Raw genomic sequence first — 26,180 nt, 5'->3', positions numbered from 1 at the left:
ATAGGTTTTTCCAGGGAGATGGTTTTTCCTGCGAGAGCCTAAATAGAGAAAAAACTTCCTTGATATTTTTCTATATTGGTGGGTAGGTGGTTTGTTTTTCCTAACCTCCCCTTTTACCACATGCACAGCTCTATGAAACTCAGTTTTATTAATAGCTTTTCATTTCAGTTTCTGTCAAAAATCCTTATGTCTTTTTGATTGTCCCAGCCTGGGATTTAAAACCCAAGGCTCATCCATCACCAGCTCTGATCATAGCTTGCCAAAACAACTCACATGCTTATTTTTTAATCATTTCTAGTACCTGGGTATTTCATTTTTCTATGAGTCCAGCTCTGCATTTTTTTAAAATGTGTTTTGGCATACGGTAAGCATAATTTTTAAGTATTTGTAGCAAGAGGATCTTCAAATTGAATGAAACCGCCATTTTGTCAGAATGGGAGATCTTTAGTGATTTTCTTTTAAAATCAATTCATTTATTTAAAAAGAAACGTGTTGATTTAAAGAAAAACTCTTTAGTAAGTAATAAGAACAGCATTAAATGGTACATAGATTGGGTTCCCTGATAAGCAGACTTTAAGAGTTTGGGGGTGTTTATTAATAAGTGCCTTTGGGAACCACACCTGGGGAAGAAGTCAGATTGACTGGGCAGAGAAAGAAGTTGTGATGAAAGCCTGTAACAGAGAACAAACTTGACTGAATATTGGATTTATTCCTTTAGCTCTAACCCTTATGTTCTGTTGCCTGTGTTTAGTCATGCTGGCTCTGTACCTTTTGTAAAAGAATGTTGTCTATAGCCTGAAATACACACAATAGCCCATCCTTAAGGCTCTGACCTTTAAAGATACAACACTTTTCCATTCATATAGAGATAAAAAGTGGCAGAACAGAAAAGAACATTTGTCTTATTGGAGGTTTATAGGAATATTGTGAATAGACCTACCCAGGCAAAAGATTCTTCCATCAGGAAGTTTGCAACAACCTCCCCTTATAGTATAAAACAAGCCTGAATTCTAACATAGGTAAGATGGTTCTTTGGGCCACTAGTCCACCATCTTTTCAATCTGCTGTCTTTCCAAGTAAAGTAACAATTCTTTGCCAAAACAACTCATCTCTCGATTTACTAGTCTATCATGTGGTGAGCAATGTAAGACTGGACTTGGTAACGATCCCAGTGAAATCCTTTCCTGACCACACAGGGTGCTCTAGAACTAACATGGCTCTTCTAACTCTTCCAAGTTAGGTTTTGATGGTCAGGCAATGCTGCTGAATTATCATGGTAAGTGGGCTGTCCCAGTGAGGAGGCATAACCTTGGGCTATGCAGCTGTCTGCACTCAGTACCTAAAGGGACTGACTGCTGAAGGCTTCTGTGAATTGCACTTCTAGCAATTGGGCAACAAGTCCCTTATTGAAGGGGATATCTGAATGGCACTTCCCAGTGTCTTTCACCTCTATTCCAAAGTCAATAAAGTATAATACAAATGATAAACTTAGCCTAGCTGGTCACAGACCCCAGAAATAAGAAAAAAGAATGCCAAGACTGGCTTAAAGCAAAACTCCAAGATACCTCCCTTCAACCAAGAATACAAGAGTGATGTGGTCTGATTACCAAAATTAATGATATTAACTTCAAGAAATGCCAAGAAGGACAAAGAAACTGGTGCTCCAACTGCCTGCAGGAATAAGTGCCAGGGTTCCCACTGCATGGTTAATTATTGATTTGCCTCGCTAACAATTTAATAAAGATAATTACTCTATTAGCCTCAGTTCTGACTCAGAAAAAAGAATTAGTTGTTGAAGTTATAGTGATAAGATACCCTGAGAGAAAATGAGCTTATCATTAAAAAAACTGTAATGAGATATGAAAGCATTGTGTTCAGCTGTGAGAGACTATTCAAATGTAGTCTAAGAATGTAAGGTTTTTTAATTTTCATGTGGTACCCATATACCTATATTGCAGTACATTTTAGAGAATGCTGAATTTGGAGTTAGAATATCTGAATTTACATCTTAGATCTCTATATAAAGAATTCCATTTAATTCATCAAATATTTATTCATATTAAATATGTGATAGATACAACGCCAGGCACAGATCTGGCCTTTGAAGTAAAGGAAGTACAAATGCTATTTACTATATGTGACAAACTCCAAGTAAAGGAAAAAGTGATAGATGAGTGAAAATTGGTAAACAGTTCCCCTATTTTTAAGGTGTAGAAAAATATATTCATCTTCTTGAACCAGCTTGATGTCAATCTCCTTAATGTCTCATTATTTTTTTGAACAGATTATTAAACACAGTTTTGAGCCTTGAGTTAAGGAGACGATCACTAAGATTTAGGAAACTTTTCTGAGAATGTTAGGGTTTTTTGTTTGTTTTTTCCTTTTGGCCACGCCCGTGTTATATGGACGTTCCCAGGGCCAGGATGGAACCTGTGGTGCCTTCAGTGACAATGCCAGATCCTTAACCTGTTGTACCACAAGAGAAGGCTGAGAATGTTAGGATAAATCACATTTTTCTTTTGTGAATGACAAACCTGGGGAGTAGTACTTATATAAAACACCTGTATCCCATCTTTTACAATATCCTGTGCACAAAATGTTGAAATGGGAACTAAATGACAATAGAATTTAAGAAGTTTTTAGCCAGCTCTATAACCTTGAATAATCCATATTCCTGGTTCATTTCATAGCTTGTAAACCTTCCTTCTAAGAAAGGTTACTTCTCCACAGCTTATTCTACTTTCTTAACTCCTGATTCCATAAGTACTCTTCCATACACAGGCTTCTGTGTGGAGTTTGAGGTAAAGAATCAGGAAGGGGTATTTGCCTGCCTTCTATCTACCAATGCTGATTAAGGCATCTTTCCAAACTAGGGTGGTGCACTCTGTATAAGACATCCTGGTAAATAAAAATTTATTTTTTCAACCTCATCATATGTAGATTTTTTACCTGCTATCAGTGGGTAAATATAATATTAGAACTTATGATGGATTAATGTGGAAGACTTGACCCTGTCTTGTTAACTTCTATAATAAGAATTTGGGTAAAAGATTGGAAAGCATGCTTGTCAAAAATTTGAATGACAGAAAACTAAGAGAGTTTGATTGGTATAATCGATAGGTTCAAAGAGTCCAAAATGAACACAATGAAACTATTAGACATAAATGTAAAATCCTTCAGTTAGATTAAAAAATTTAGATGAACACATTAAGATTAGGAGATTTCCGGCTGAGATGGTCAATTTCATGTGTCCACATGGCTAGGCTACAGTCCCCAGCTATTAAATCCAACACTAATCTAGGTGTTGCTGTGAGGGTATTTAGCAGGCAACTTTAAGGAAGGCAGATTATCCTAGATGAACTGGGTTGTCCTAATTCCATAAGACACTGATAAAAGAAATCAAAGATGACACAAATAGATGGAAAGATATACCATGCTCATGGACTGGAAGAGTTAATATTATCAAAATGACTATACTACCTAAGGCAATCTACAGATTCAATGCAATCCCTATCAAATTACCAAGGACATTTTTCACACAACTCAAACAAAATATTTCAAAGTTTGTTTGGAAGCACAAAAGACACAGAATAGCCAAAGACATCCTGAAAAAGAAACATGGAGCTGGAGGAATCAGGCTCCCGGACTTCTGACTATACTACAAAGCAACAAGCATCAAAACCATATGGTACGGGCACAAAGACAGAAATATAGATCTGTGGAACAGGATGGAAAGCCCAGAATTAAACCCACGCACCTACAGCCAACTCGTCTATGACAAAGGAGGCAAGAATACACAATGGAGAAAGTACAGCTTGTTCAACACGTGGTGCTGGGAGAACCAGACAGCCACATGGAAAAGAAGGAAACTAGAACCCTCCCTAACACCACACACAAAAATCAACTCAAAATGGATTAAAGACCTAGATCTAAGACCAGACACTATAAAACTCTTAGAGGAAAACATAGGCCAAACACTCTCTGACATAAACGACAGCAACATCTTCTCAGATCCACCTCTTAGAGTACTGACAATAAAAACAAAAGTACACAAATGAGACCTAATCAAACTTCAAAGTTTCTGCACAGCAAAGGAAACCCTAAACAAAACAAAAAGACAACCCACAGAATGGGAGAAGATATTTGCAGATGAATCAACTGACAAGGGATTCATCTCCAAAATTTATAAACACCTTCTGTAGCTCCATACTAAAAAAACAAACAACCCCATCCAAAAATGGGCAGAAGATCTAAACAGACAGTTCTCCAAAGAAGACAAACAGATGGCCAAAAGACACATGAAAAGATGTTCAACGTCACTCATTATGAGAGAAATGCAAATTAAAACCACTCTGAAGCCTTACACCAGCCAGAATGGCCATCATCATCAAAAAGCCTACAAACAATAAGTGCTGGAGAGGGTGTGGAGAAAAAGGAACCCTAGTACACCGTTGGTGGGATTGTAAATTGGTGCAACCACTGTGGAAAACAGTATGGAGATGCCTCAGAAAACTAAGCATAGAACTACCATTTGATCTAGCAATCCCACTCCTGGGCATCTCTCCGGAGAAAACCATGACTCGCAAAGACACATGTACTCCAATGTTCACTGCAGCACCATTTACAATAGCCAAGACATGGAAACAACCTAAATGTCCATCGACAGAGGAGTGGATCCAGAAGAGGTGGTACACATACACAATGGAATATTACCACCCATTAAAATGAATGAAATACCAGCATTTTTAACAACATGGATGGACCTAGAAATTATCATGCTAAGTGAAGTCAGCCATACAATGAGACACCAACATCAAATCCTTTCACTGACATGTGGACTCTGCAAAAAGGACAGACTGAACTTCTTTGCAGAACAGATGCCGACTCACAGACATTGAAAAATTTATGGTCTCCGGAGGAGACAGTTTGGGCGGGTGGGGGGATGTGCTTGGGTTGTGGGATGGAAATCCTGTGAAATTGGGAATGTTATGGTCATTATAAAAAAAAAAATAAAATAAATAAAATAAATTAAAAAAAAACAGTTGAAAGGTCTTAAGAATGGAAATGAGATTTCCTTGAAGAAGAAAAATATTCCAACTGTCAACAGCTGCTTCAGCTTCTGCTTGAGAGTTCCAGTTTGCCCTTTTTGACAAACTACCTTGTGGGTTCTGGACTCACCCTGCCAGCTCCCATAATCACGTAAGCTGATACTTCAAATACTTTAATACGTATCTCCTAATGGTTCTTTGTTTCTGGTTGAACCCTGGCTTAGTATTTTCAGGTGAGAAATGGTTTCAATCAGTTCTACGTTTGTTGTGCATCATTACTGTGAGTGGGTGCCAGAAACAACATCACAGGATCTTAGAAACAATCCATGAGCTGAAATGCTCAGGGAGGCAGAACAACTGCTTCACTTCGGGATCCATATCCATGGCAGAATTGTTCTGTCTAGCTCCAGCTGTCTAAGATCACCAAGAGGAAGTGATTTTCTTTTAATGTCAGTTGGAAACTTTCTAAGAAAGAGATGTATTAAATAATGTCACAGGCTGCCCTGTATAAAAATGTGAGCTTAGTCATAGGTCTTTAACTAGGAGCTGGTATCCTCTGCCAGGAATATCTGATGAAAGATACTAGATGAGGTGACCCCTAAAATTTAATTCTAAGATTCTGTAATTTTACTTTTAATAAGTGTGGTTCTATTGCATGTCTCGAAAGTCCTCATCCTTTTAGTTCATGCCATTCAATTTCCCTTATCTGAAAAATTCGGGGTATGTTGGTGTTCCCTGATTTCCTCTCTAGATCCACTCCATTCTGCCCTATGCCCATGTGGGCTTCCTCAATGAACTCCCTTGCCCTCTAGCTTCTGCTTAGGTTTGGCTGAGAGGCTCTAGCTGGAAGAGTGAAGGGTAGCAAGAGAGTGAAGTATTTATTCCCTTGCTCCCCAAGTCTGGGTTGCTGCAGGCTGGCTTTGACCTTGACCTAAGGTCATAATTCTTCCAGACAGCCCTCTCCACATACCTCTTGCTTTCTTTCTCAGCATCCCAGTAGCCACTACTGCCCTGAGACCTGCAGACCTAGGGATGGTAATGCTACTGCTGTGATTATCCTGGGGAGTACCTTGTGGTTTCTTGACATCTTGTCTGCAGGTTTAGAAAAAGGCCCTTGATTAAACTTTACTCATGTAACTCAATTTACATGTGTTGCTTCCTGTCAAAACCCTACCTGATACTTCAGGCAACACACATGTCTACATTTTTAGGACTTATCTAGAACCAACTCTTCAAATGAGCAGTGAACCAGTGTCTTGGAGTAAATGTGGGAAAAAAATTCTTAAGATATTAAGATTAAAAAATTTAAAAATCCTTGTTGAGGCAAGACTCATAAAGATCAAGTAGAGACTAAGAGTCCTGCTAGCTCCAAAACTAATCTCTCCCTCCTCTGGAACCCCTTGGTTCTACATTTCTAAATATTGCTCTTATTAGTAATGACCACTCTTATATATTTGCTTCTGTCATAAGGAAATATTTTCTAACTTTGTAACTCTTGATAAATGGATGTTATGACTACTATAAGACAAGGCTACTTAAGTGTCTATGAAAAATTTAGATAGACAGCGATGAATGCATGTTCACTCCCTAGAGATGTGGAGGACAGGAAGACATTTCTTCGAAGTCTTAGGTTTGATAATTCAAAATGTGAATTTTGAAATTAATTGCATGCATTATACTGTTATTTCTAAAATAAAAATATTTTCAATTTTTTTTGCCATTATTTATTTCCCTTAAAACTTTCAAGTAAATTTGGTGCTCAGGAAATTGAGCATCTTTACAATTTAGTTCAGTATTTCCTCAAAATCATTTTGAGAAGCATGGGATTAAAATTTCTTGATACTGCCAGTTTACCTTTGTGAAGTGTATATGGCATAGTGGCTAAAGAGCTAGAAGACTTTGGCACCATACTATCTAAGTTCATATCCTAGTTTCCCTACTAAATATGTTTTATGATACTAAGCAAATTACTTTTATTTCTCTGTGCTCCAAGTTTCACATCTTATAAAGTAGAAATGATAGAATCCATTTTTAAATTGAGTGAATATTAAAACAATGTGGTAGATGCTCAATTAGAGCTAGCTTATTATTTATTATTATTAGACATAATATAACCATAGGGAGATGGGATCTCATTTGAAGAGTGACATTAGTTACTCTTTTAAACAGCAGATGCTCTCTTAAACAAATTCTACCTACCTTATTCCTAAACTAATCCATGGGGTGAATTTTCATGTCTTTTATCCAATTTACTGACTAATCTTCATAGCATGAATGCTTGTGGCTAGTAGGATTCTCTTCAGTACAGGTGTGTACTTCTGTTCCCACCTTTTGCATACTTACCAAAGATCAGGAGTGCTACTTGTATCAACTATAGAGTTATTATCTTTACAAAATTTAAAAAATATGTAAACTGATTAAGATAATGCAAAAATAAAATGCTTTCTATGTAAAGAAATTGAAATATTATGAAAAAATGTGGTAAAGAAGAGCCACTAAAAGTTATCAAATTTAATTGTAGATAAAAGTGTTTATAAATGACTGGGGGAACAGTCTGCAAATATCTGGAAGGGTTTTGTCCATGGTTATTCCTTAAATGTTTTTAATTCCTTGTTTGATTAAAAATCTGAGACAGGAAATCATAGATTATATGGTTTAAGTGTGGTTTAAAGTAGAAATGCCAACCTAAATAAAAGCTAAATAAATATAAATGCTAAATAAAATGGGGGGTCATGTTTCTATGTCAAAAATGGTCAAATATATGTTTCAGTATATAAGATTGAGATTTAAAATCACTTTAAGATATGCATAGGAGTTCTCTTGTGGCACAGTGGGTTAAGGATCTGGCACTGTCACTGCAGTGATTTGGGTCCCTGAAGTGGCATGGGTTTAATCTCTGGCCTGGGAACTTCCATATGCCACAAGTGTGGCAAAAAAAAAAAAAAAATGGAGAGAGAGAGAGAGAAAGGTTCATTTGTGCTGTATATTACATACCAGATATGAGTGATATCATATGGTATTTGTCTTTCTCTTTCTGACTTACTTCAATCAATATGAAGGGAGTAGGAGGGATTGGGATCTTGGGGTTAATGATGAAAACTATTGCTTTTGGAATGGATTAACAATGAGACCCTGCTGTGTAGCACTGAGAACTATGTCTAGATACTTAACAATGCGAGAAAAAATTTATGTATACATGTATGTGTAACTGGGTTCCCATGCTGTACAGTGGGAAAAAAAAGTGTTGGGGTAAATAACAATAAAAAATAAACTGAGGAGGAAGGCAAAACGGTGGAAGAGTAGGGGGACACGCTTGCCCTCTCCCACAAACACAAGAACAACAACAACAAAACACATCTACATGTTAAACGACTCACACAGAACAGCAACTAAATGTTGGCAGAAGAACTTAAACTTCCAAGAATCTCGTGACATAACTGGGTAAAACAAGAGAAAAGAGGAGAGTGAGAGAAAGGGAATTGGGACCAGACAGGCGCCCCCGAAAGGGAACTGTGAAGAAGAAAGGGAACCCACACCCTGGAAAGTCACCTAATTGACAGAAAGATCAACTGAGTTGGAGGGATCTCCAGATACCGAAAAAAGTGCAGCAGTGGGTCTGAGATCTGAAAAGCAGGGTGAGAGCCAAACAGATCATCTGAACTACTGGCACAGTCACCAAAAACTGAGATGCTTGGGTGGGGGCTGGGCACTGAGACCACTGCTCTGGAGGTTAGTCCCTGGGAGTGGGCTGGGGTTGGCAGTGTGGAGACAGCCTGGGGGACTAGGAAGCAGATGGTCAGGTTGGTGGTGTGGAGACAGCCTGAGGGATTAGGAGGCAGTGCGTCGCAGGTGGAGGGAGCAATAGCTAAGGGCTGGGGAGTGGAAAACCACAACATTGAAAAACTTTTGGTCTCCAGAGGAGACAGTTTGGGGGGTGGGGGGATGTGCTTGGGTTGTGGAATGGAAATCCTGTGAAATTGGATTGTGAAGATCATTACACAACCACAGATGTGATAAATTCATTGAAAAATAAAAAAGAAAAAGGAAAAAAAATAAAAAAAAAGAAAGCAACAACAGAGGGAACCTGGGAGAAGAGCTGGACCCACTGGGACAAGGCGCCAGTGTTGGGGAGGGGAGAGGAGAAGGGGCGGGCCACCATAGAATACTCCTTGAGCCCCAGCGAGTGTGCTTGCCCACCAGCTAGCAGAGAGCAGTGCTACCCAGTGCATCCCCCTTCCCTTACCCTGCATGCCCCTGACCTGAGGCCATCTGCCATCCCAGAGGGCTGGCCTCACCACTCTCAGGAAGCCGACCACCTTAGGGACTTTCCTTGCCCTGGCCTGCCTGCCCTCTGGAGGAGCTACATTCCTGCGGAGCAGTGCCCCAGCACCGCCAGCCCCCTAGAAGAGCTTTGTAGCCCAGAAATGCCAGAGCAAGCTCTGCCTGGCCACGGGAGATCTGCCTACATTGTGGGGTGGTCCTGCCAGTTTCAGCTGCCCTGGGGAAGTTCTCCTTTGTCTCCTAGCAGCCCAGCTATCTGCTCCCGCCCTCAGGAGGTGCTGCACTCCCACAGAGCAGCTGCCCAGAACTGCCTGCCCCCCTGGAAGAGCTCCACAGCCCAAAAACACCAGAGCAAGCTCTGTCTGGCCACGGGAACTCTGCCTCCATTGTGGTGTGGACCTGCCAGTTCCACCTGCTCTCAGGAAGTCCTCCTTTGCTTCAGAATGACCCTGCTAGCCCTGCCCACCCTCAGGAAATGCCCTGCTGCCTCAAAGAAGACTGGCTGACACCACCAGCCCTCAGGAAACACTCCACAGCAGTACCAGGGAAAACCCTGCCTGGCCACGGGGAGTACACCTCCACCAAAAAAAAAAAAAAAGAAAATAACAAGCAAGATGAAGAATTTCAGAAACCATTCCCAGTTAAACCAACAGGAGAACTCACCTAAAGCAGTCAACAATGAAACAGAACTCTGCAGTCTGACAGATGTGGAGTTCAAAAGGGAGAGCATGAAAATACTGAAGGAAAAGATACAAACAGTAATGCAGACTCCCTCAGAAAGGAACTAGAAAATATAAGGAGGAGCCAAGAAAAACTAGAAAATTCATTTTCAGAGATACAAACTGAGCTAAGGGCAGTAAAAACCAGAATGAATAATGCAGAAAAACGAATTAGTGATGTGGAAGATAGAATAATGGAAATCACCCAAATAGGACAGCAGACAGAAAACCAAATGAAAAAACATGAAAGCAATATAAGAGACCTATGGGATAATGTAAAGAGGGCCAATCTACACATAATAGGAATTCCAGAAGGAGTAGAAAAAGAAAAGGGGATGGAAAATATATTTGAAGAAATTATCGCTGGGAACTTCCCAAATCTAAAGGATACTGAGTTCAAGATACATGAAGCATAGAGGGCCCCAAACAAGTTGAACCTAAATAGACCTACACCAAGACAAATTATAATAAAAATGGCAAAAGTTAAAGATAAAGAGAGGATTCTAAAGGCAGCAAGAGAAAAGCGAAGCATTTATTATAAGGGAACCCCCATAAGGCTATCAGCTGATTTCTCTACAGAAACTCTACAGGCCAGGAGGGAATGGCAAGAGATATTTAAAGTACTGAGAGGAAAAAATACACAACCTAGAATACTCTATCCAGCAAGAATATCATTTAAAACAGAAGGGGAAATAAAATTTTTTTCAAACAAACAAAAGCTAAAAGAATACAGCAATACAAAACCCATTCTAAAAGAAATGTTGAAAGGGCTTGTCTAAATCAAAAAAAAAAAGAGAGAGAGAGAGAGAGAGAAAGAGAGGAAGAACTAGGATGGAGGAAATAACAATCAGAGAGCAGTCATTCAAATAAGCCAGCATACAGATCTAATCATGAACATGATTAAAACAAAATGAAATTAAAAAGGAAAAAAGAGACATCAAAATCATAAAACGTGGGCAAGGGAAGTAAGGAAATAAATAGATTTTTTTTAATTCCCTTTTTTTAAAGTTTTAGTATGGTAATGAAGTGTTTGAACCTATAGGACTATCAGGCTAAAACACACAATTATAGGAAAGAGTTAACACACTTAAAAAACAGGGCAACCACAAGTCAAAACCAAACATTACATTCACAAAAAAATACTCAAGCATAAAATAAATGGAGACCACACAACCAAAAAAAGAAAGTAAGAATGGAGAATCATAGAATCAACTGGAAAATGAGGTTTAAAATGGCAATAAATAATCATCTATCAATTATCACCTTAAATGTCAATGGACTGAATGCTCCAATCAAAAGACACAGAGTGGCTGACTGGATAAAAAAACAAAAACCTTCAATCTGCTGCCTACAAGAAACTCACCTTAGGACAAAGGACACATATAGATAGAAAGTGAGGGGGTGGGAAAAAATATTTCATGCCAATGGACATGACAGTAAAGCAGGAGTTGCAATACTCACATCAGACAAAATAGACTTTAAAATGAAAGCCATAAAGACAATGAAGGACACTGTTTAATGATTAAAGGATCCATTCAAGAAGAGGATATTACCATTGTCAACATACATGCCCCAAATATAGGAGCACCCAAATACATACAACAAATATTAACTGACAGAAAGGGAGAAACTGATGGGAATACAATCATAGTAGGAGACTTTAATACCCCCCTCACATCAATGGACAGATTCTCTGAACAGAAAACCAATAAAGCAACAGAGATCCTAAAGGAAACAATGGAAAAGTTAGACTTAATTGACATCTTCAGGACACTACATCCAAAAAAGTCAGAATACACATTCTTCTCAAGTGCACACGGAACATTTTCAAGAATTGATCACATATTGGGGCACAAAGCTAACCTCAACAAATTTAGGAGCATAGAAATTATTTCAAGTATCTTCTCTGACCACAATGGTGTGAAACTAGAAATCAACCACAGGAAAAGAAGTGAGAAAAAAAACTACTGCATGGAGACTAAACAACATGCTACAAAAAACCAATGGGTCAATGAGGAAATCAAGAAGGAAATTAAAAAACACCTCAAGACAAACGATAAGGCACAACTGCTCAAAATTTATGGGATGCTGCAATAGCAGTGCTCAGAGGGAAATTCATAGCAATACAGGCCTTCCACAAAAAAGAAGAAAGATCTCAAATTGACAACTTAACCCACCACATAAATTAATTAGAAAAAGAACAAAAAAGACCTAAAGTCAGCAGAAGGAAGGAAATTATAACGATCAAAGAGAAAACCAATAAAATAGAGATTCAAAAAACAATAGAGAAAATTAATAAAACCAAGAGCTGGTTCTTTGAAAAGGTAAACAAAATTGACAAACCCCTGGCTAGACTCATTAAGAAGAGGAGAGAAAGAACCCAAATAAACAAAATTAGAAATGAGAAAGGAGAAATCACAACAGATACTGCAGAAATACAAAAAACCATAAGAGAATACTATGAACAACTAAATGCCAACAAATTTGACAATCTGGAAGAAATGGACAACTTTCTAGAATCTTACAGCCAGCCAAAACTGAATCAAGAGGAAACATACCAACTGAACAGACCGATCACTAGAAATGAAATTGAAGAGGTCATAAAAACACTCCCTACAAATAAAAGCCCAGGACCAAATGGCTTCACAGGTGAATTCTACCAAACATACAAAGAGGATCTGGTGCCCACTCTCCTTAAACTTCTTCAAAAGGTTGAAGAAGAAGGAACACTCCCAAAGATATTCGATGACCCCACCATCACCCTAATTCCAAAACCAGACAAAGATACCACCAAAAAAGAAAACTATCGGCCAATATCTTTGATGAATATAGATGAAGAAATTCTCAACAAAATTTTAGCCAACCAAATCCAACAACATGTCAAAAAGATCATACAGCATGGCCAGGTAGGCTTCATCCCAGGTTCACAAGGATGGTTCAATATATGCAAATCAGTCAACATCATACACCCCATTAACGAAAGAAAAGTCAAAAACCATTCGATCATCTCAATAGATGTAGAAAAATCACTTGACAAAGTCCAACATCCATTCATGATAAAAGCTCTCGTGAAAGTGGGTATAGAGGGAACATTCCTGAACATAATCAAAACCATTTACGACAAACCCACAGCAAATATAATACTCATTGGAGAAGAAATGAAAGCCTTCCCACTCAAATTTGGAACAAGACAGGGATGCCCACTCTCACCACTGTTATTCAACATAATTTTGGAAGTCCTAGCCACAGCAATTAGACAAATAAAAGAAATAAAAGGCATCCAAATAGGAAGAGAAGAGATAAAACTGTCACTGTATGCAGATGACATGATACTATACATAGAAAACCCTAAGGACTCAACCCCAAAACTACGTGAACTGATTAACAAATTCAGCAAAGTAGCAGGATATAAGATTAACATTCAGAAATCAGTTGCATTTCTGTATACTAACAATGAAAAATTAGAAAAGGAATACAAAAATACAATAATACCTTTTAAAGTTGTACCCCCAAAAATCAAATACCTGGGAATAAACCTGACCAAAGAGGTAAAGGACTTACATGCTGAGAAGTATAAAACATTAATCAAGGAAATTAAAGAAGATGTAAAGAAATGGAAAGATATTCCATGTTCATGGATTGAAAAAAATAATATTGTAAAAATGGCCATACTACCCAAAGCAATCTACAGATTCAAAGCAATCCCTATCAAAATACCCATGACATTTTTCACAGATACAGAACAGGCAATCCAAAAAATTATATGGAAACACAAAAGACCCAGAATTGCCAAAGCAATCCTGAGAAACAGAAACAAAGCAGGAGGCATAACTTTCCCAGTCTTCAAGCAATATTACAAAGCCGCAGTCATCAAAACAGTGTGGTACTGGTATCAAAACAGACAGACAGACCAATAGTACACTTGATCTTAGTCAAAAGGCCGAGAAGTGATAGACCAATGGTACAGAATAGAGAATCCAGAAAGAAACTCTGATACCTATGGTCAATTAATCTTTGACAAAGGAGGAAAGAGCATTAAATGGGAAAAAGAAAGTCTATTCAGCAAGCATTGCTGGGAAACCTGGACAGCTGCATGCAAAGCAATGAAACTAGAACACACCCTCACATGCACAAAAATAAACTCCAAATGGCTGAAAGACTTAAATGTAAGACAAGACGCCATCAAAGTCCTGGAAGAGAACATAGGCAAAACATTCTCTGACATCAACCTTACAAATGTTTTCTCAGGTCAGTCTCCCAAAGCAACAGAAATAAGAGCAAAAATAAATCAATGGGACCTCATCAAACTGAAAGCTTTTGCACAGCAAAGGAAACCAAGAAGAAAACAAAAAGATAACTTACAGAATGGGAGAAAATAGTTTCAAATGATGCAACAGGCATGGGCTTAATCTCTAGGATATACAAGCAACTCATACAACTCAACAGCAAAAAAGCCAACCACCCAATGGAAAAATGGGCAAAAGACCTGAATAGACATTTCTCCAAGGAAGATATACAGATGGCCAACAAGCACATGAAAAAATGCTCAACATCCCTTATTATAAGAGAAATGCAAATCAAAACTACCATGAGATACCACCTCACATGAGTCAGAATGACCATCATTAATAAGTCCACAAATAACAAGTGCGGGAGGGGTTGTGGAGAAAAGGGAACCCTCCTGCACTGTTGGTGGGAATGTAAACTGGTACAGCCACTATGGAGAACAGTATGGAGGTACTTTAGAAATCTATACATAGAACTACCATATGTTCCAGCAATCCCACTCTTGGACATACATCTGGACAAAACTTTCCCTAAAAAAGACACATGCACCCGCATGTTCATTGCAGCACTATTCACAATAGCCAAGACATGGAAACAACCCAAACGTCCATCGACAATGATTGGATTCGGAAGATGTGGTATATATACACAATAGAATACTACTCAGCCATAAAAAGGACGACATAATGCCATTTGCAGCAACATGGATGGAACTAGAGACTCTCATACTAAGAGAAGTCAGAAAGAGAAAGACAAATACCATAAAATATGACTTATGACTGGAATCTAATATACAGAACAAATGAATGTTTCCACAGAAAAGAAAATCATAGGCTTGGAAAATAGACTTGTGGCTGCCTGGGGGGAGAGGGAGGGAGTGGGAGGGATCAGGAGCTTGGGGTTAATGGATTCAAACTCTTGCTCTTGGAATGGATTTACAATGAGATCCTGCTGTGTAGCATTGAGAACTATGTCTAGATACTTATATTGCAACACAACAATGGGAGGAAAAAGTATGTATACATGTATGTGTAACTTGGTCCCCATGTTGTACAGTGGAAAAAAAATAAATAAAAAAAACAAGAAAAAATAAATTAAAAAAGAGATGTACATATAATTTTTATAATGCCATTAAAAACTGATTTTTTTTTTTTTGTCTAGACCCACGGCATATGAAAGTTCCTGGGTCAGGAATTGAATCTGGGCTGCAGCTGCAACCCATACCACAGATGTGGCAACATGGGATCCTTAACCCACTGTGCCACAGCAGGAACTCCAAAAACTATTCTTAATTTTTCTTTGCCAAAGAAGATTCTCTCTCTTAAATAGGATATCAAATGACAGAAATTCATATATATCTGTTAGAAAAGAGAAAGCTTTCATATATCAGACTTAAATGTTAAAAATGAGCCTTAAAATTTATTTATTTATTTATTTTTTTGTCTTTTTGCTATTTCTTGGGCCGCTCCCACGGCATATGGAGGTTCCCAGGCTAGGGGTCTAATCGGAGTTGTAGCCACAGGCCTACGCCAGAATCACAGCAACGAGGGATCCATCCGAGCCGCGTCTGCAACCTACACCACAGCTCACGGCAACGCCAGATCGTTAACCCACTGAGCAAGGGCAGGGATCGAACCCACAACCTCATGGTTCCTAGTCGGATTCATTAACCACTGCGCCACGACGGGAACTCCGAGCCTTAAATTTTATAATTGAGCAGTTAACTCCTGCACATAGAATCAATGGAGACATTGTTTACAGTTTCTAGACTCTTTTTGCAGCCAGAGAAATCTATCATCTAGCAGAGATGTCATCTTTACTGGCTAAAGAGCTAGAGGATTCTGGCATCATCTTTTCTAGACAGTTCTAGAGTAGAAGAAAGGGCACTATATTAACTTCAATTTTCTTTAAAATATGAAGGTTCCTATGATCAGATATGACATGTTTTATTCATATAATTGAGATTAAAAAAAAATCCACAAGTCCTAATAATCAGTCTTGCTTATTATCATCAGTACAAATTCTAAATCAAGTCAAGGGATGGAAGCTGACAAAATATAAGGCCTTTGTGTATAAATTTTTTTTTTTCTAGTGCAGCATATGGAAGTTCCCAGGCTAGGGACTGAATTGGAACTGCAGCTGCTGCCCTATACAATAGCTCGTGGCAATGCCAGATCCTTAATCTACTGAGCAAGGCCAGGGATCAAACCTGCATCCTCATGGATACTAGCAGGATTTGTTACTGCTGAGCCGCAAAGGGAAATCCCTGTATAAATCTTTATGAGTATATCCTAAGACTTTTTGACAAGTATTTTTAAAATTTGATTTTGGATTACCTGAAGTCATTTTTTATTTACATTGTGAGAGGGAGTTCTACTTACAATAATTTTTATTTCTTTTCCAGAGATCTTTATTTCGAATTCCTCTTATTCTTAATGTATGCTGACTCTTTTCTTCTAAGAGATTTTCTTTTTTCTTGATTACATTAATTGATTTTTTTCGTTCCAATATATTCGATAAAAAATGTTTGACTTGTTTCACTGATACCTACAAAAGAAAAACATTTTTGCTGACTTTTTTAACATGTAGTTTTTTAAACAAGTGACAGATATAATTCACATACTGTATCACAAATGTATCATAAATTTAATGTGCACAATTCAACAGTTTTTAGAATAGTCACAGATTTGTGCAATTGTTATAACAATTTTAGAACATTTTTGTCACTTCAAGAAAAACCATGTGTCCTTTAGCTATTATTCTCCCCATTCTCCCATTTCCTCTACTCTCAGCCTCATGCAAGCACTAATTAATGTTTTGTGTCTTTACCCAGTCCCCCAGTCTGGATTTTCATATTAATGAAATCATATCGTGCATGAATTTTCATGACTGATTTCTTTTACTTAGCATAATGCTTTCAAGTTTGATCCATGTTGTAGCCTATATCAATACTTCATTCCTTTATATGGCAAAATATTATTCCTTATATGGATATAGTACACTTTATTTATTCATGTGTCTGCTGATGGACATTTGGACTGTTTCATATTTTAGCCATTATAAATAATGCTACTATAATATTCATGTAGAAGTTTTTGTATGGATATATAAGGACTTTAAATGTGATTCTTTTTAATGTAGGAATGCCAGATTCAGCAAATAAAAATACAAGATGCCCAGTTAAATTTGAATTTCACATCAGCAATGACTTTTTTTTTGGCCACACCCACAGCATGTGAAAGTTCCTGGGCTAGGGATCAAACCTGCGCCACAGCACTGACCTGAACCACAATAGTGACAATGCCAGACCCTTAACCTGCTAAGCCATCAGGGAATTTCAGCAATGAGTTTTTTTTTTTTTTGTATAAGTGTATGACAAATATTGTATGTCAGTTAACATACTGACATAACATAAGTAGTGTACAATGTCTCAGAATCCACAGCCGGGTAGTCAGGTCAGTCGCAGCTCTGCTCTGTGCTATCATTCAGGGACCCAGGCAGACAGAAGATGTGCCAGCTTCCACATGTGGATCCCAAGGTTCCCCTGAGTACTGATATCTAGCAGAAAAAGGGAAAGAGCACAGAAGATCTTGTGTAGAAAGGGTTTTTTTTTGGTTTTTTTGTTTTTATGGCTTTGTTTGTTTGGTTTGCCTTATTTAATTTTCTTTAATAGGCATTTTACATTGGCTGAAGTTGTGACATGGCCCTACCCAACTGCAAGGGGAACTGGGAAATGTAATCTATCTGGGTAATATGAAGAAAAGGACATGGATTTTGATGGGCCTCTAGCATTCTTTGGTACAAATGGATTATTATATGTCATAGCTACTAAAAGAAATTTAATTTTTCAGTTCAAAGATAGCCAACAGTGAGGTTGAGGAGGCAATACAAGCTTGGCACAAACCTCTGATTGTCTGGTGTTTCATCTCCTCCTTTTACAGAGACTGTTCCTTTTTTTTTTTTTTTGGCTATGCCCATGGCATGTGGAAGTTCCTGGGCAAGGGACTGAACCTGCACCACAGAAGCAACCAGAGCTGCTACAGTGACTCCAGAATCTTAACCCACTGTGCTACAAGAAAATTCTCAGAAGCTGTTTCCTGATTTGATTCCTCTCTCACACAGTGGTAGTGGGCAGACCAACAGTCAGCTGAAGCAAATATCAGGGAGGCCCAGGAGACCCCAGAGCCTTCCTCTAACTCTTCAATACATCTGAAGATTACATAATTCAATACCAGATAGTTATTGAGCATGTATCACAGGCCCTGTTCTAAGAGCTGGGGTGATTGCCACAAACAAAAATATGCTCTGTCCTCATGAAACTGATGTTCTGGTGGGAAAGATAAGAAAAGTTTTTTTTTTTTTTAAAAAAAGAATAAGAGGATGGAATTGATAAAAGTTGGTGTTATTTGATACAGGATAATAAGGGACAACTTCTGTGATAACATTTGAGTAAATCTCTAAGTGGGGAAGGAGGGAGTTAGTCATACAACCTTCCTCTAAGTGAGGAAAATTGGGAGTTAACCTGGCTCAGCAGGTTAAGGGTCTGGCATTGTCACTACTGTGGTTTAGGTCAGTGCTGTGGTGCAGGTTTGATCCCTGGCCCAGGAACTTTCCTTTAACCTCAGGAAAGGTGGTAAATGATGTGGCAGAGGGGCAGCTCTGAGTCTGCCGATCACGTTCTGTGTGAAGCAGAGACCCTTGAAGTGTCCTGAGCAGAAGAGCGAGACCGACTGACTTAAATTTCAAAAGGGTTACCTTGACTACTGTGTGGAGAATATTATATGTTGGAGAAAGAGTGAGGGAAAGAGGAGATTATTGAAATAAACTGGGTGAGAAATGATGGTGGCAGCCAAGTAAGAAGATGGTAGGGGGAAGTGGTGATAGTGGTTGGTTTCTGGATGTATTTCAGTGATTTTACTGGCAGGATTTTCTGTTGTATGACTAATCACGTGTATTTTTAGCTTTCAAACAGCAAACCCAATGGAAGTGTGTTTTTGAAAGTACATTTTCAAACTCCAAGTTTAAAGGATGTGCTTTGGAAGTATGGTTTGAAACTTCCAAGGCTCATTAGGGACTGACTGACTATAGCTCTTACTTAGAGTGTCCCAGTGATCTGATAATGTCTTACCTAGCCCTCCCGCCTCATCGCTCCCCTGTATCCCAAAGGTTCATGCTGGATATGTTTTTCTTAAGCATCCATTTGAACACATCCCTGTCCAACACACAAGCCCACAGTTCTCAGTGATAACAGGATAAAATCAAACTCCTTTGCCCAGAATCTAAGATCATTCAGAGTCTGACCTAAAAATGTCATGGTAACCTTATTTCTTACTGCTGCTACATCTGCAAGAACATCTGCAACAGCCAAACTCTTCTATTCCCTGTTTCCCCAATAGAACAGGTTCTTTCCTATCTCCTTAAGCCTTTGCTTATACAGTTTTCATTTTTCATTGTTCTTTCTTTCCTATTACCCCAAATATCACTCCTGTTCCCAGGCCCAACTAAAATTCCATTTCACTCTGGCATACAGTGATCTCCCTTTGCTCAGACCTTGCAGTGTCTTCCCTTCTTTGTCAGCAGTAGCTCCTAGTTCCATAGTATCTAAAGCTGAAATCATTCTACATTAATATATTTCATGTTTTATCCACTCAAATAGTTATAGATGTGCTGTAAACTTTTAGTGTAGTTCTCACTTCAAGTAGAATACTTTGAGCAGATCCTAATGAATGTGTGATTTCTTTATTTTGAGGAGATCCCTAGTTTTCTTAAAGCAAAGTAAGAGCTTCTTAAAGGGAGGGTAAGGGCACCCTCTCTGAAGAGAAACTAAATGATCTTAGGGATTGGAGGAAAGAAGGTTGAATTTATCTCACTGCACATTTAATCCTAATTTATTTGTGGCTAGCTCATGATCTTTGTGCTTAGCAACATTTCCAAAGAAGGACTCAGTCCTATGGTTCTTTGCCTTAAAGCAAAATAAGCACACAAGCGAACTCAGTCCTTGAATATAGGATACACTTTTAATTGCTTCTTGTTAAAAAGAGTAAGATAGTCTGCTAAGGCTGATTGCTGTGGCTAAGACTTGCAAAACCATGAGATTATCTTACTAAGTGAGGCAAGTCAGACAGAGAAAGACAAATATCATATGATATCACTTATATGTGGAATCTAATAAAAATGATATAAAAGAATTTATTTACAAAACAGAAAAAAACTCACAAATTTTAAAATCAAACTTATGCTTACCAAAGAGGAAATCATGGCAGGGGGGATAAATTAGGAGGATGAGATTAATATATATGCACTAACTGTGTATAAAATAGATAACTAACAAGGATCTAGTATATAGCACAGGGCAATCTATTCAGTATTCTGTAATAACCTATATGGGTAAAAAGAATGGAAGTCAACTATACTCTGATAAAAATTTAAAAAAGACCTAACTGTAAAAGACCTGCTACTATGAAATTCCTAGAAGAAAATGTAAGAAAAATTTTTCATGACTTTGGCTTTCATAACGATTTCTTGGATACAGCACCAAAAGCACAGGAAACAAAAGCGAAAATAGATATACTGGACTATATATCAAAATAAAAAACTTCTGTGCATTCAAGGATACTAGCAACAGAGTGAAAGGGCAATGTATGGAAGGGAGAAAATATTAGCAAATCATATATATTAGAAGTTAATATATGGTTAGTATCTAGAACATATAAAGAGCTCTTACAACTCAAAAACAAAACAAAACAAAACCCAAACAACTGGAGTTCAATCATGGCTCAGTGGGTTAAAGGTCTAACATTGTCACTGCTATAGCTCTGGTTAGAGCTGTGGTTTGGGTTCAGTCCCTGGCCCAAGAACTTTTGTATGCCAGGGGCACGGCCAAAAACCAAAACAAATAAATGAAAAAAATCCAAACAACTCTATTAAAAAATGGGGAAAGGCCTAGAATAGACATTTATCCAAAAAGATATATAAATGGCCAAAAGCATATGAAAATATGCTCAACATCACTAGCCATTAGGCAAATGGAAATCAAGACAACAATGGAATACAACCTCACATCCATTAGGATAGCTACTATATTAAAAAAAACCCACAGAAAATATCAAGTGTTTACAAAGATATGGAGAAAATGGAACTCTTGTGTACTGTTACTGGGACTGTAAAAATTGTGTAGCTGCTATGGAAAACAATATGATGGTTCCCTGAAAAATTAAAATTAGAATTGACATATGATCCAGCAATTCTACTTTTGGGTATATACCCAAAAGAACTGAAAGCAGGATCTCGAAGAACTATTTGTACACCCATGATCATAGCAGCATTATTCACAACAGCCAAAAGTTATAAGCAACCCAAGTGGCCATTGACAAATGAATGGATAGACAAAATGTGGTATAAATATACTATGGGAACTTAGCCTTAAGAAGGAAGAAAATTCTGACACATGCTAACGACATGGATGAAACTTTGGGACATTATACTAAGTGAAATACAGCAGTCACAAAAAGACAAATACTGTACAATTCTACTTATATGAAGCACAAAGAGTAATACAATTCATAGAAGCCGAAACTTCCTGGTAGTTGTCAGGGACTGAGAGGAGGGGAGGAATGGAGAGTTGTTATTTTATGCGTATAAGGTTTATTTTGAAAGACAAAAACAGTTCTGGGAACTGGTTGTATGACAATGTGAATGAATGTACTTAACACTAATGAACTGTACATTTAAAATAGCTGGGTGTAAATTTTATGTTATGTATATTTTACCACAATCAAAAAAAAAAAAAAAAAACCTTGACTTCTGAATCACACTTGTTCCTAAGGGCTTTGGAAAAGAAATTGTGGTCCCATAGTGATGAGCCACCAACTCTAAGCCAAGTAAGAAGGGAAGTAAGAATGTGAGGGAAATGATGAGCAATAAAAGGGACAAAGAGATTTGAGGTCTTGGTGGGAATGAAGTATTGATGGAGTAACCTGGAAAGTACCAGGTGGTCATCAGAGACTTGAAAGCTTGAAATTTTAATTTGAAAAAGACATAGTCCAGATAATGGAGTAGAGAGGAGGGTGCAATTCTTGGAGCTAAAAGACCTAGATAACAGAACTGAGAAGCTAGGATTAGTGGATTCTGAAATCTCCAGAAATAATGACAAGGGCAGAGCTGAAAAGAAAGACCATGTGCTTCTTCTCTGTCCCCATCTCTGATTATTCTCCCAATGAGAATGAGCAATGGGAGGAAGAAGGATAAATCACCCCAACTAGGACCAGTGCTTATATTATGGTAGAAAATTCCTGAGGGGGCTGCAGGGAAAGATGTTCTCGGGAGGCAACCAGATTTCAGTTAAAATGAAGGTAAAGGTAGAATTTGTACAAGAATGAAACCAAGACAGGTAACTAGAAGAAAAATAAAAGAGTCCAGGGGATTGAGAATCCACCCATCTCATAAAGTCTTGGACAGTAGGTAGCAGCATATTTAATTAAATCTGTAAACCTTATTGTATCTACCACATGTGCAAAAGTTCATAAAGATACTTTAGAAGTTCACAGTCAAGTTAAAGCAATATCAAATGCAGGTTTCACAGAGTTAAGAATCAGAACTTTTTGGAAATTGCAAATTCCAGAATTTGGTACACAGTAGGCATTGTGTTGAATGTACGAAATTTGTAATACAAAGATCTTTTAAATTTGAACAGGCTTGGTTATTCTAATCTGTAAGGGGAGAATAATAATTAACCACTTAATAACTAATTAACTTTCTTCACAGAAATGTTTGGAGGAATGAATAGTATTTGTGAAGAGGTTTCATAAAGTTTAAAGTATTACATAACTGTAAGATATAGATCAAGGTGTCAAAATGTGTAAAAAAAAATCTATCTATTGGATCAAGGTATTGCTCTCAAAAACAATCAGAATGTGTCTGCTTAGGAAGAGAAGACACTGGGAACTCTGGTGAAACTGCATAGTGCTGTGAGCTGGACTGCCTCTTCCTTGTTTTCAGAGGGGTTTTTTGTTGTTGTTGCTCTTGGTGGTGGTGCTGTTTGTCATAATGGTCCCTCAACTGGACACTTGAATTGCACCCTTTTGGGACCTAAGTTACATTAGATACTGAGAGTTTGCCTCCTCAGTGATCACAAGCATCTTTAATGCCGAAGGAAGTAATACTCAGAATTCCTGAAAATATTAGATCCTTAACACAAAACAAAGTGTCTTTAAACAATTTTTAAAGTGTGTATGTGTCGTTTTAGAAAGTGTATGTTGGGAGAATGGAGGAGTTGATGATATTTTTTTGTGGATTTTGGAGTTTTAAAGCCAGAAAGAGAAAACCTAGGGAAAGTGTAGCTATTTTTAAGTGAGTGTTCAAAAAATTATAGGGCAAATAATAATTATTATGAAAGTTAACCAGAGTTTACCATGTCTATAATGGGAGTAGGGATGGGGGTTGTTTTCAGCCAGATAATATCCTATTTATTACAAAGGAGTCATGAAACAATATGGCAAGTTTAGTGAGTTAAGGTCATTTTATCTTGGCTGTAGTAAAGCATGGACATAAAGGGACTTTGCATTAGAGGCATTTACAGTTTTTTGTCTTTTCACTACCACAGTCTGTGCTCTGTGAGGTTGGTTCTGAGGAAAGTAAAAAAAAAAAGATGAAACTCCAGGGGAATTGGGAGAGATATACAATATACAAACAGGCCACCCTGGCATGTTTTCCCATCTTTCCATCTTTTTTTTTTTGTCTTTTTGCTATTTCTTGGGCCGCTCCCGCGGCATGTGAAGATTCCCAGGCTAGGGGTCCAATCGGAGCCGTAGCCACCGGCCTACGCCAGAGCCACAGCAACGTGGGATCCAAGCCACGTCTGCGACCCACACCACAGCTCATGGCATCGCCAGATCGTTAACCCACTGAGCAAGGGCAGGGACCGAACCCGCAACCCCATGGTTCCTAGTCGGATTCGTTAACCACTGCGCCACGACGGGAACTCCCATCTTTCCATCTTTGACATGAAGATAGCACTCTTGTTTTCCAGTATTCTAAGATTCCAGTATAGATTATAGTTTTCTTTTTTGCTTGACTATACATGGGTAGAGCTGGGGTCCTTTCCCATATTTACTATATAGAGCTCATCTATTAGTGCTGGGCACTGGGGAGGACACACACTTAGGGGCCTGAGCAGCCATCCTTGATCCCAAGCAGTAAGGAGCTGCTAGAATCCAGTGGGGGCTTTTATATGTTATTGGGAAGGCAATGCATTTCACAAGATACCAAGGAAAACAAGATGACCTGATGAATCCGATGTCCTTCAATCTCCACCTGCTCAAGGACAAACTGGGCTTTGTGCCAAGATCACTTCTATTTCTGCAGATAATAATCCCACTGCTAATTATGGGATGCAGTAGTTATGGTAATGGTGAAGAGCTAAATTTGGGGGGGGGGCTTAGAAATGTTGCAATGTAGAGAGTTTTTGATTTACATAAACATTTTTTAAAGTTGACTTCTTTAATCTTTAAGATTTATTCATTAATTCAATAAACATTTATTGAGTACCTGCTATGTGCCAGGCACTGTTCTAGTTACCAGATAACAGCAATGAGCAAGACAGACAAAACACCCTGCACTCATGTAGTTTATATTGTAGTGGAGGGAGAGTGACAACAAACATGGCAAAACATGGTATGTTACATGATAGTAATTCTGAGAGGAAAAATACAGCAAGAAAGGGAGATAGAAGGTATTGTGATAGAGTTAGCAATTTTAGATAAAGTGATTTGCAACTTTACAGAATGTCCAGGGGAGGACCCTCCAAAAAATGACATTTGAGCAAAGACTTGAAGGAAGTGAAGGAGAGGAACCAAATTGATATCTGGGTTTAAGGACATTCCAGGCAAAAAGAACAGAAAGGTGGGCACATACTTGGATTTTCTGAGGAATAGCACAGAACCCAGTGTTGATTAGAATGTTGTGTGTAAGGGAGATGATGTCAGAGAAAAGACAGTGGGGCCAGAGACCACAGAGCCTGTTAGGGAAGATTTTACCTGGTGTGAGATGGGAAGCCACTAAAGGAGTAACTTGAAATGACTTAACATTTACAGTATTATGCTGGTTGCTGGGTTGAGAGTAAACTAAAATGTTGAATTCTTTCAAGATGTCAGAGACATCCTAAGGTTAATAAACATCTGTGACTCTATAAGCCAGACTGGTCTCTGTCCTTTTTGTCTTGGTATTTATTTAGGACCTCAGACAGGCCATGGCTTATATGAAAGCTCAGGACTAATGGCATTCTTATCTTCTTACAGTGAAATGAATAAATATTTGAGTATGAAAGAACAAAGAATATTGATTGGGAATGAAAAAAAGAACAGAAACAATGTTAAAAATTAGTTGTTTAGGATTCTCAGCATGCTGAATAAATACTACTAATAATGCTGATAGCTTAAATTTTGTACTGGAAAAATATAATGATTTAGCAAAATAGTTACCTGTGTGGTGATATTTCTTTCTTTTTGGTCTTTATTATGTCTTTCTGCTTCAATATCTGCAAAATACAAACATTTTTATAAACTACAAAAACATTTTATTTTAAAAATTTCACTAAGTACACTTTCTTGTAAAAAACTTTTTGAATAACTTTTAGAATTCTAAGAATAGTTTAAAATAATTTACAATTTAATGTTGCTAATAATGTGTTATAAAGTAATTCCTTCACTGATAATTTTTAAAGATGTAACTTGACACCAGAGATAATCTAAATACTTTAATCAAGCTGCTTGACATTAATATAACATGAAGGAGTTCTACAAATAATGGAGCTAAGTACAACAGTGGAAAACTTTCCGAGCTAGAATTT

The 26,180-nt window shown here is 37.9% G+C and overlaps 1 protein-coding gene across 2 annotated transcripts in view; it reads right to left on the bottom strand.

The window, feature by feature from the left end:
* SEL1L2 (SEL1L2 adaptor subunit of ERAD E3 ligase) overlaps nt 1-26,180 on the bottom strand; it is a 113,832-nt gene that overhangs the window by 64,010 nt on the left and 23,642 nt on the right. For both annotated transcript variants that reach the window (XM_047770365.1, XM_047770366.1), the window contains exons 2-3: nt 25,813-25,868; nt 16,717-16,882 (exon numbers count right to left, since the gene is read on the bottom strand). In XM_047770365.1, the coding sequence (XP_047626321.1) occupies nt 16,717-16,882; nt 25,813-25,868 (222 nt within the window). The remainder of the gene's footprint in view (nt 1-16,716; nt 16,883-25,812; nt 25,869-26,180) is intronic.

Source organism: Phacochoerus africanus, chromosome 3 (assembly GCF_016906955.1).
Source record: "Phacochoerus africanus isolate WHEZ1 chromosome 3, ROS_Pafr_v1, whole genome shotgun sequence".
In the NCBI taxonomy this organism is placed as follows: Eukaryota; Metazoa; Chordata; class Mammalia; order Artiodactyla; family Suidae; genus Phacochoerus; species Phacochoerus africanus.
This window is presented reverse-complemented; position numbering and strand designations above follow the sequence as displayed.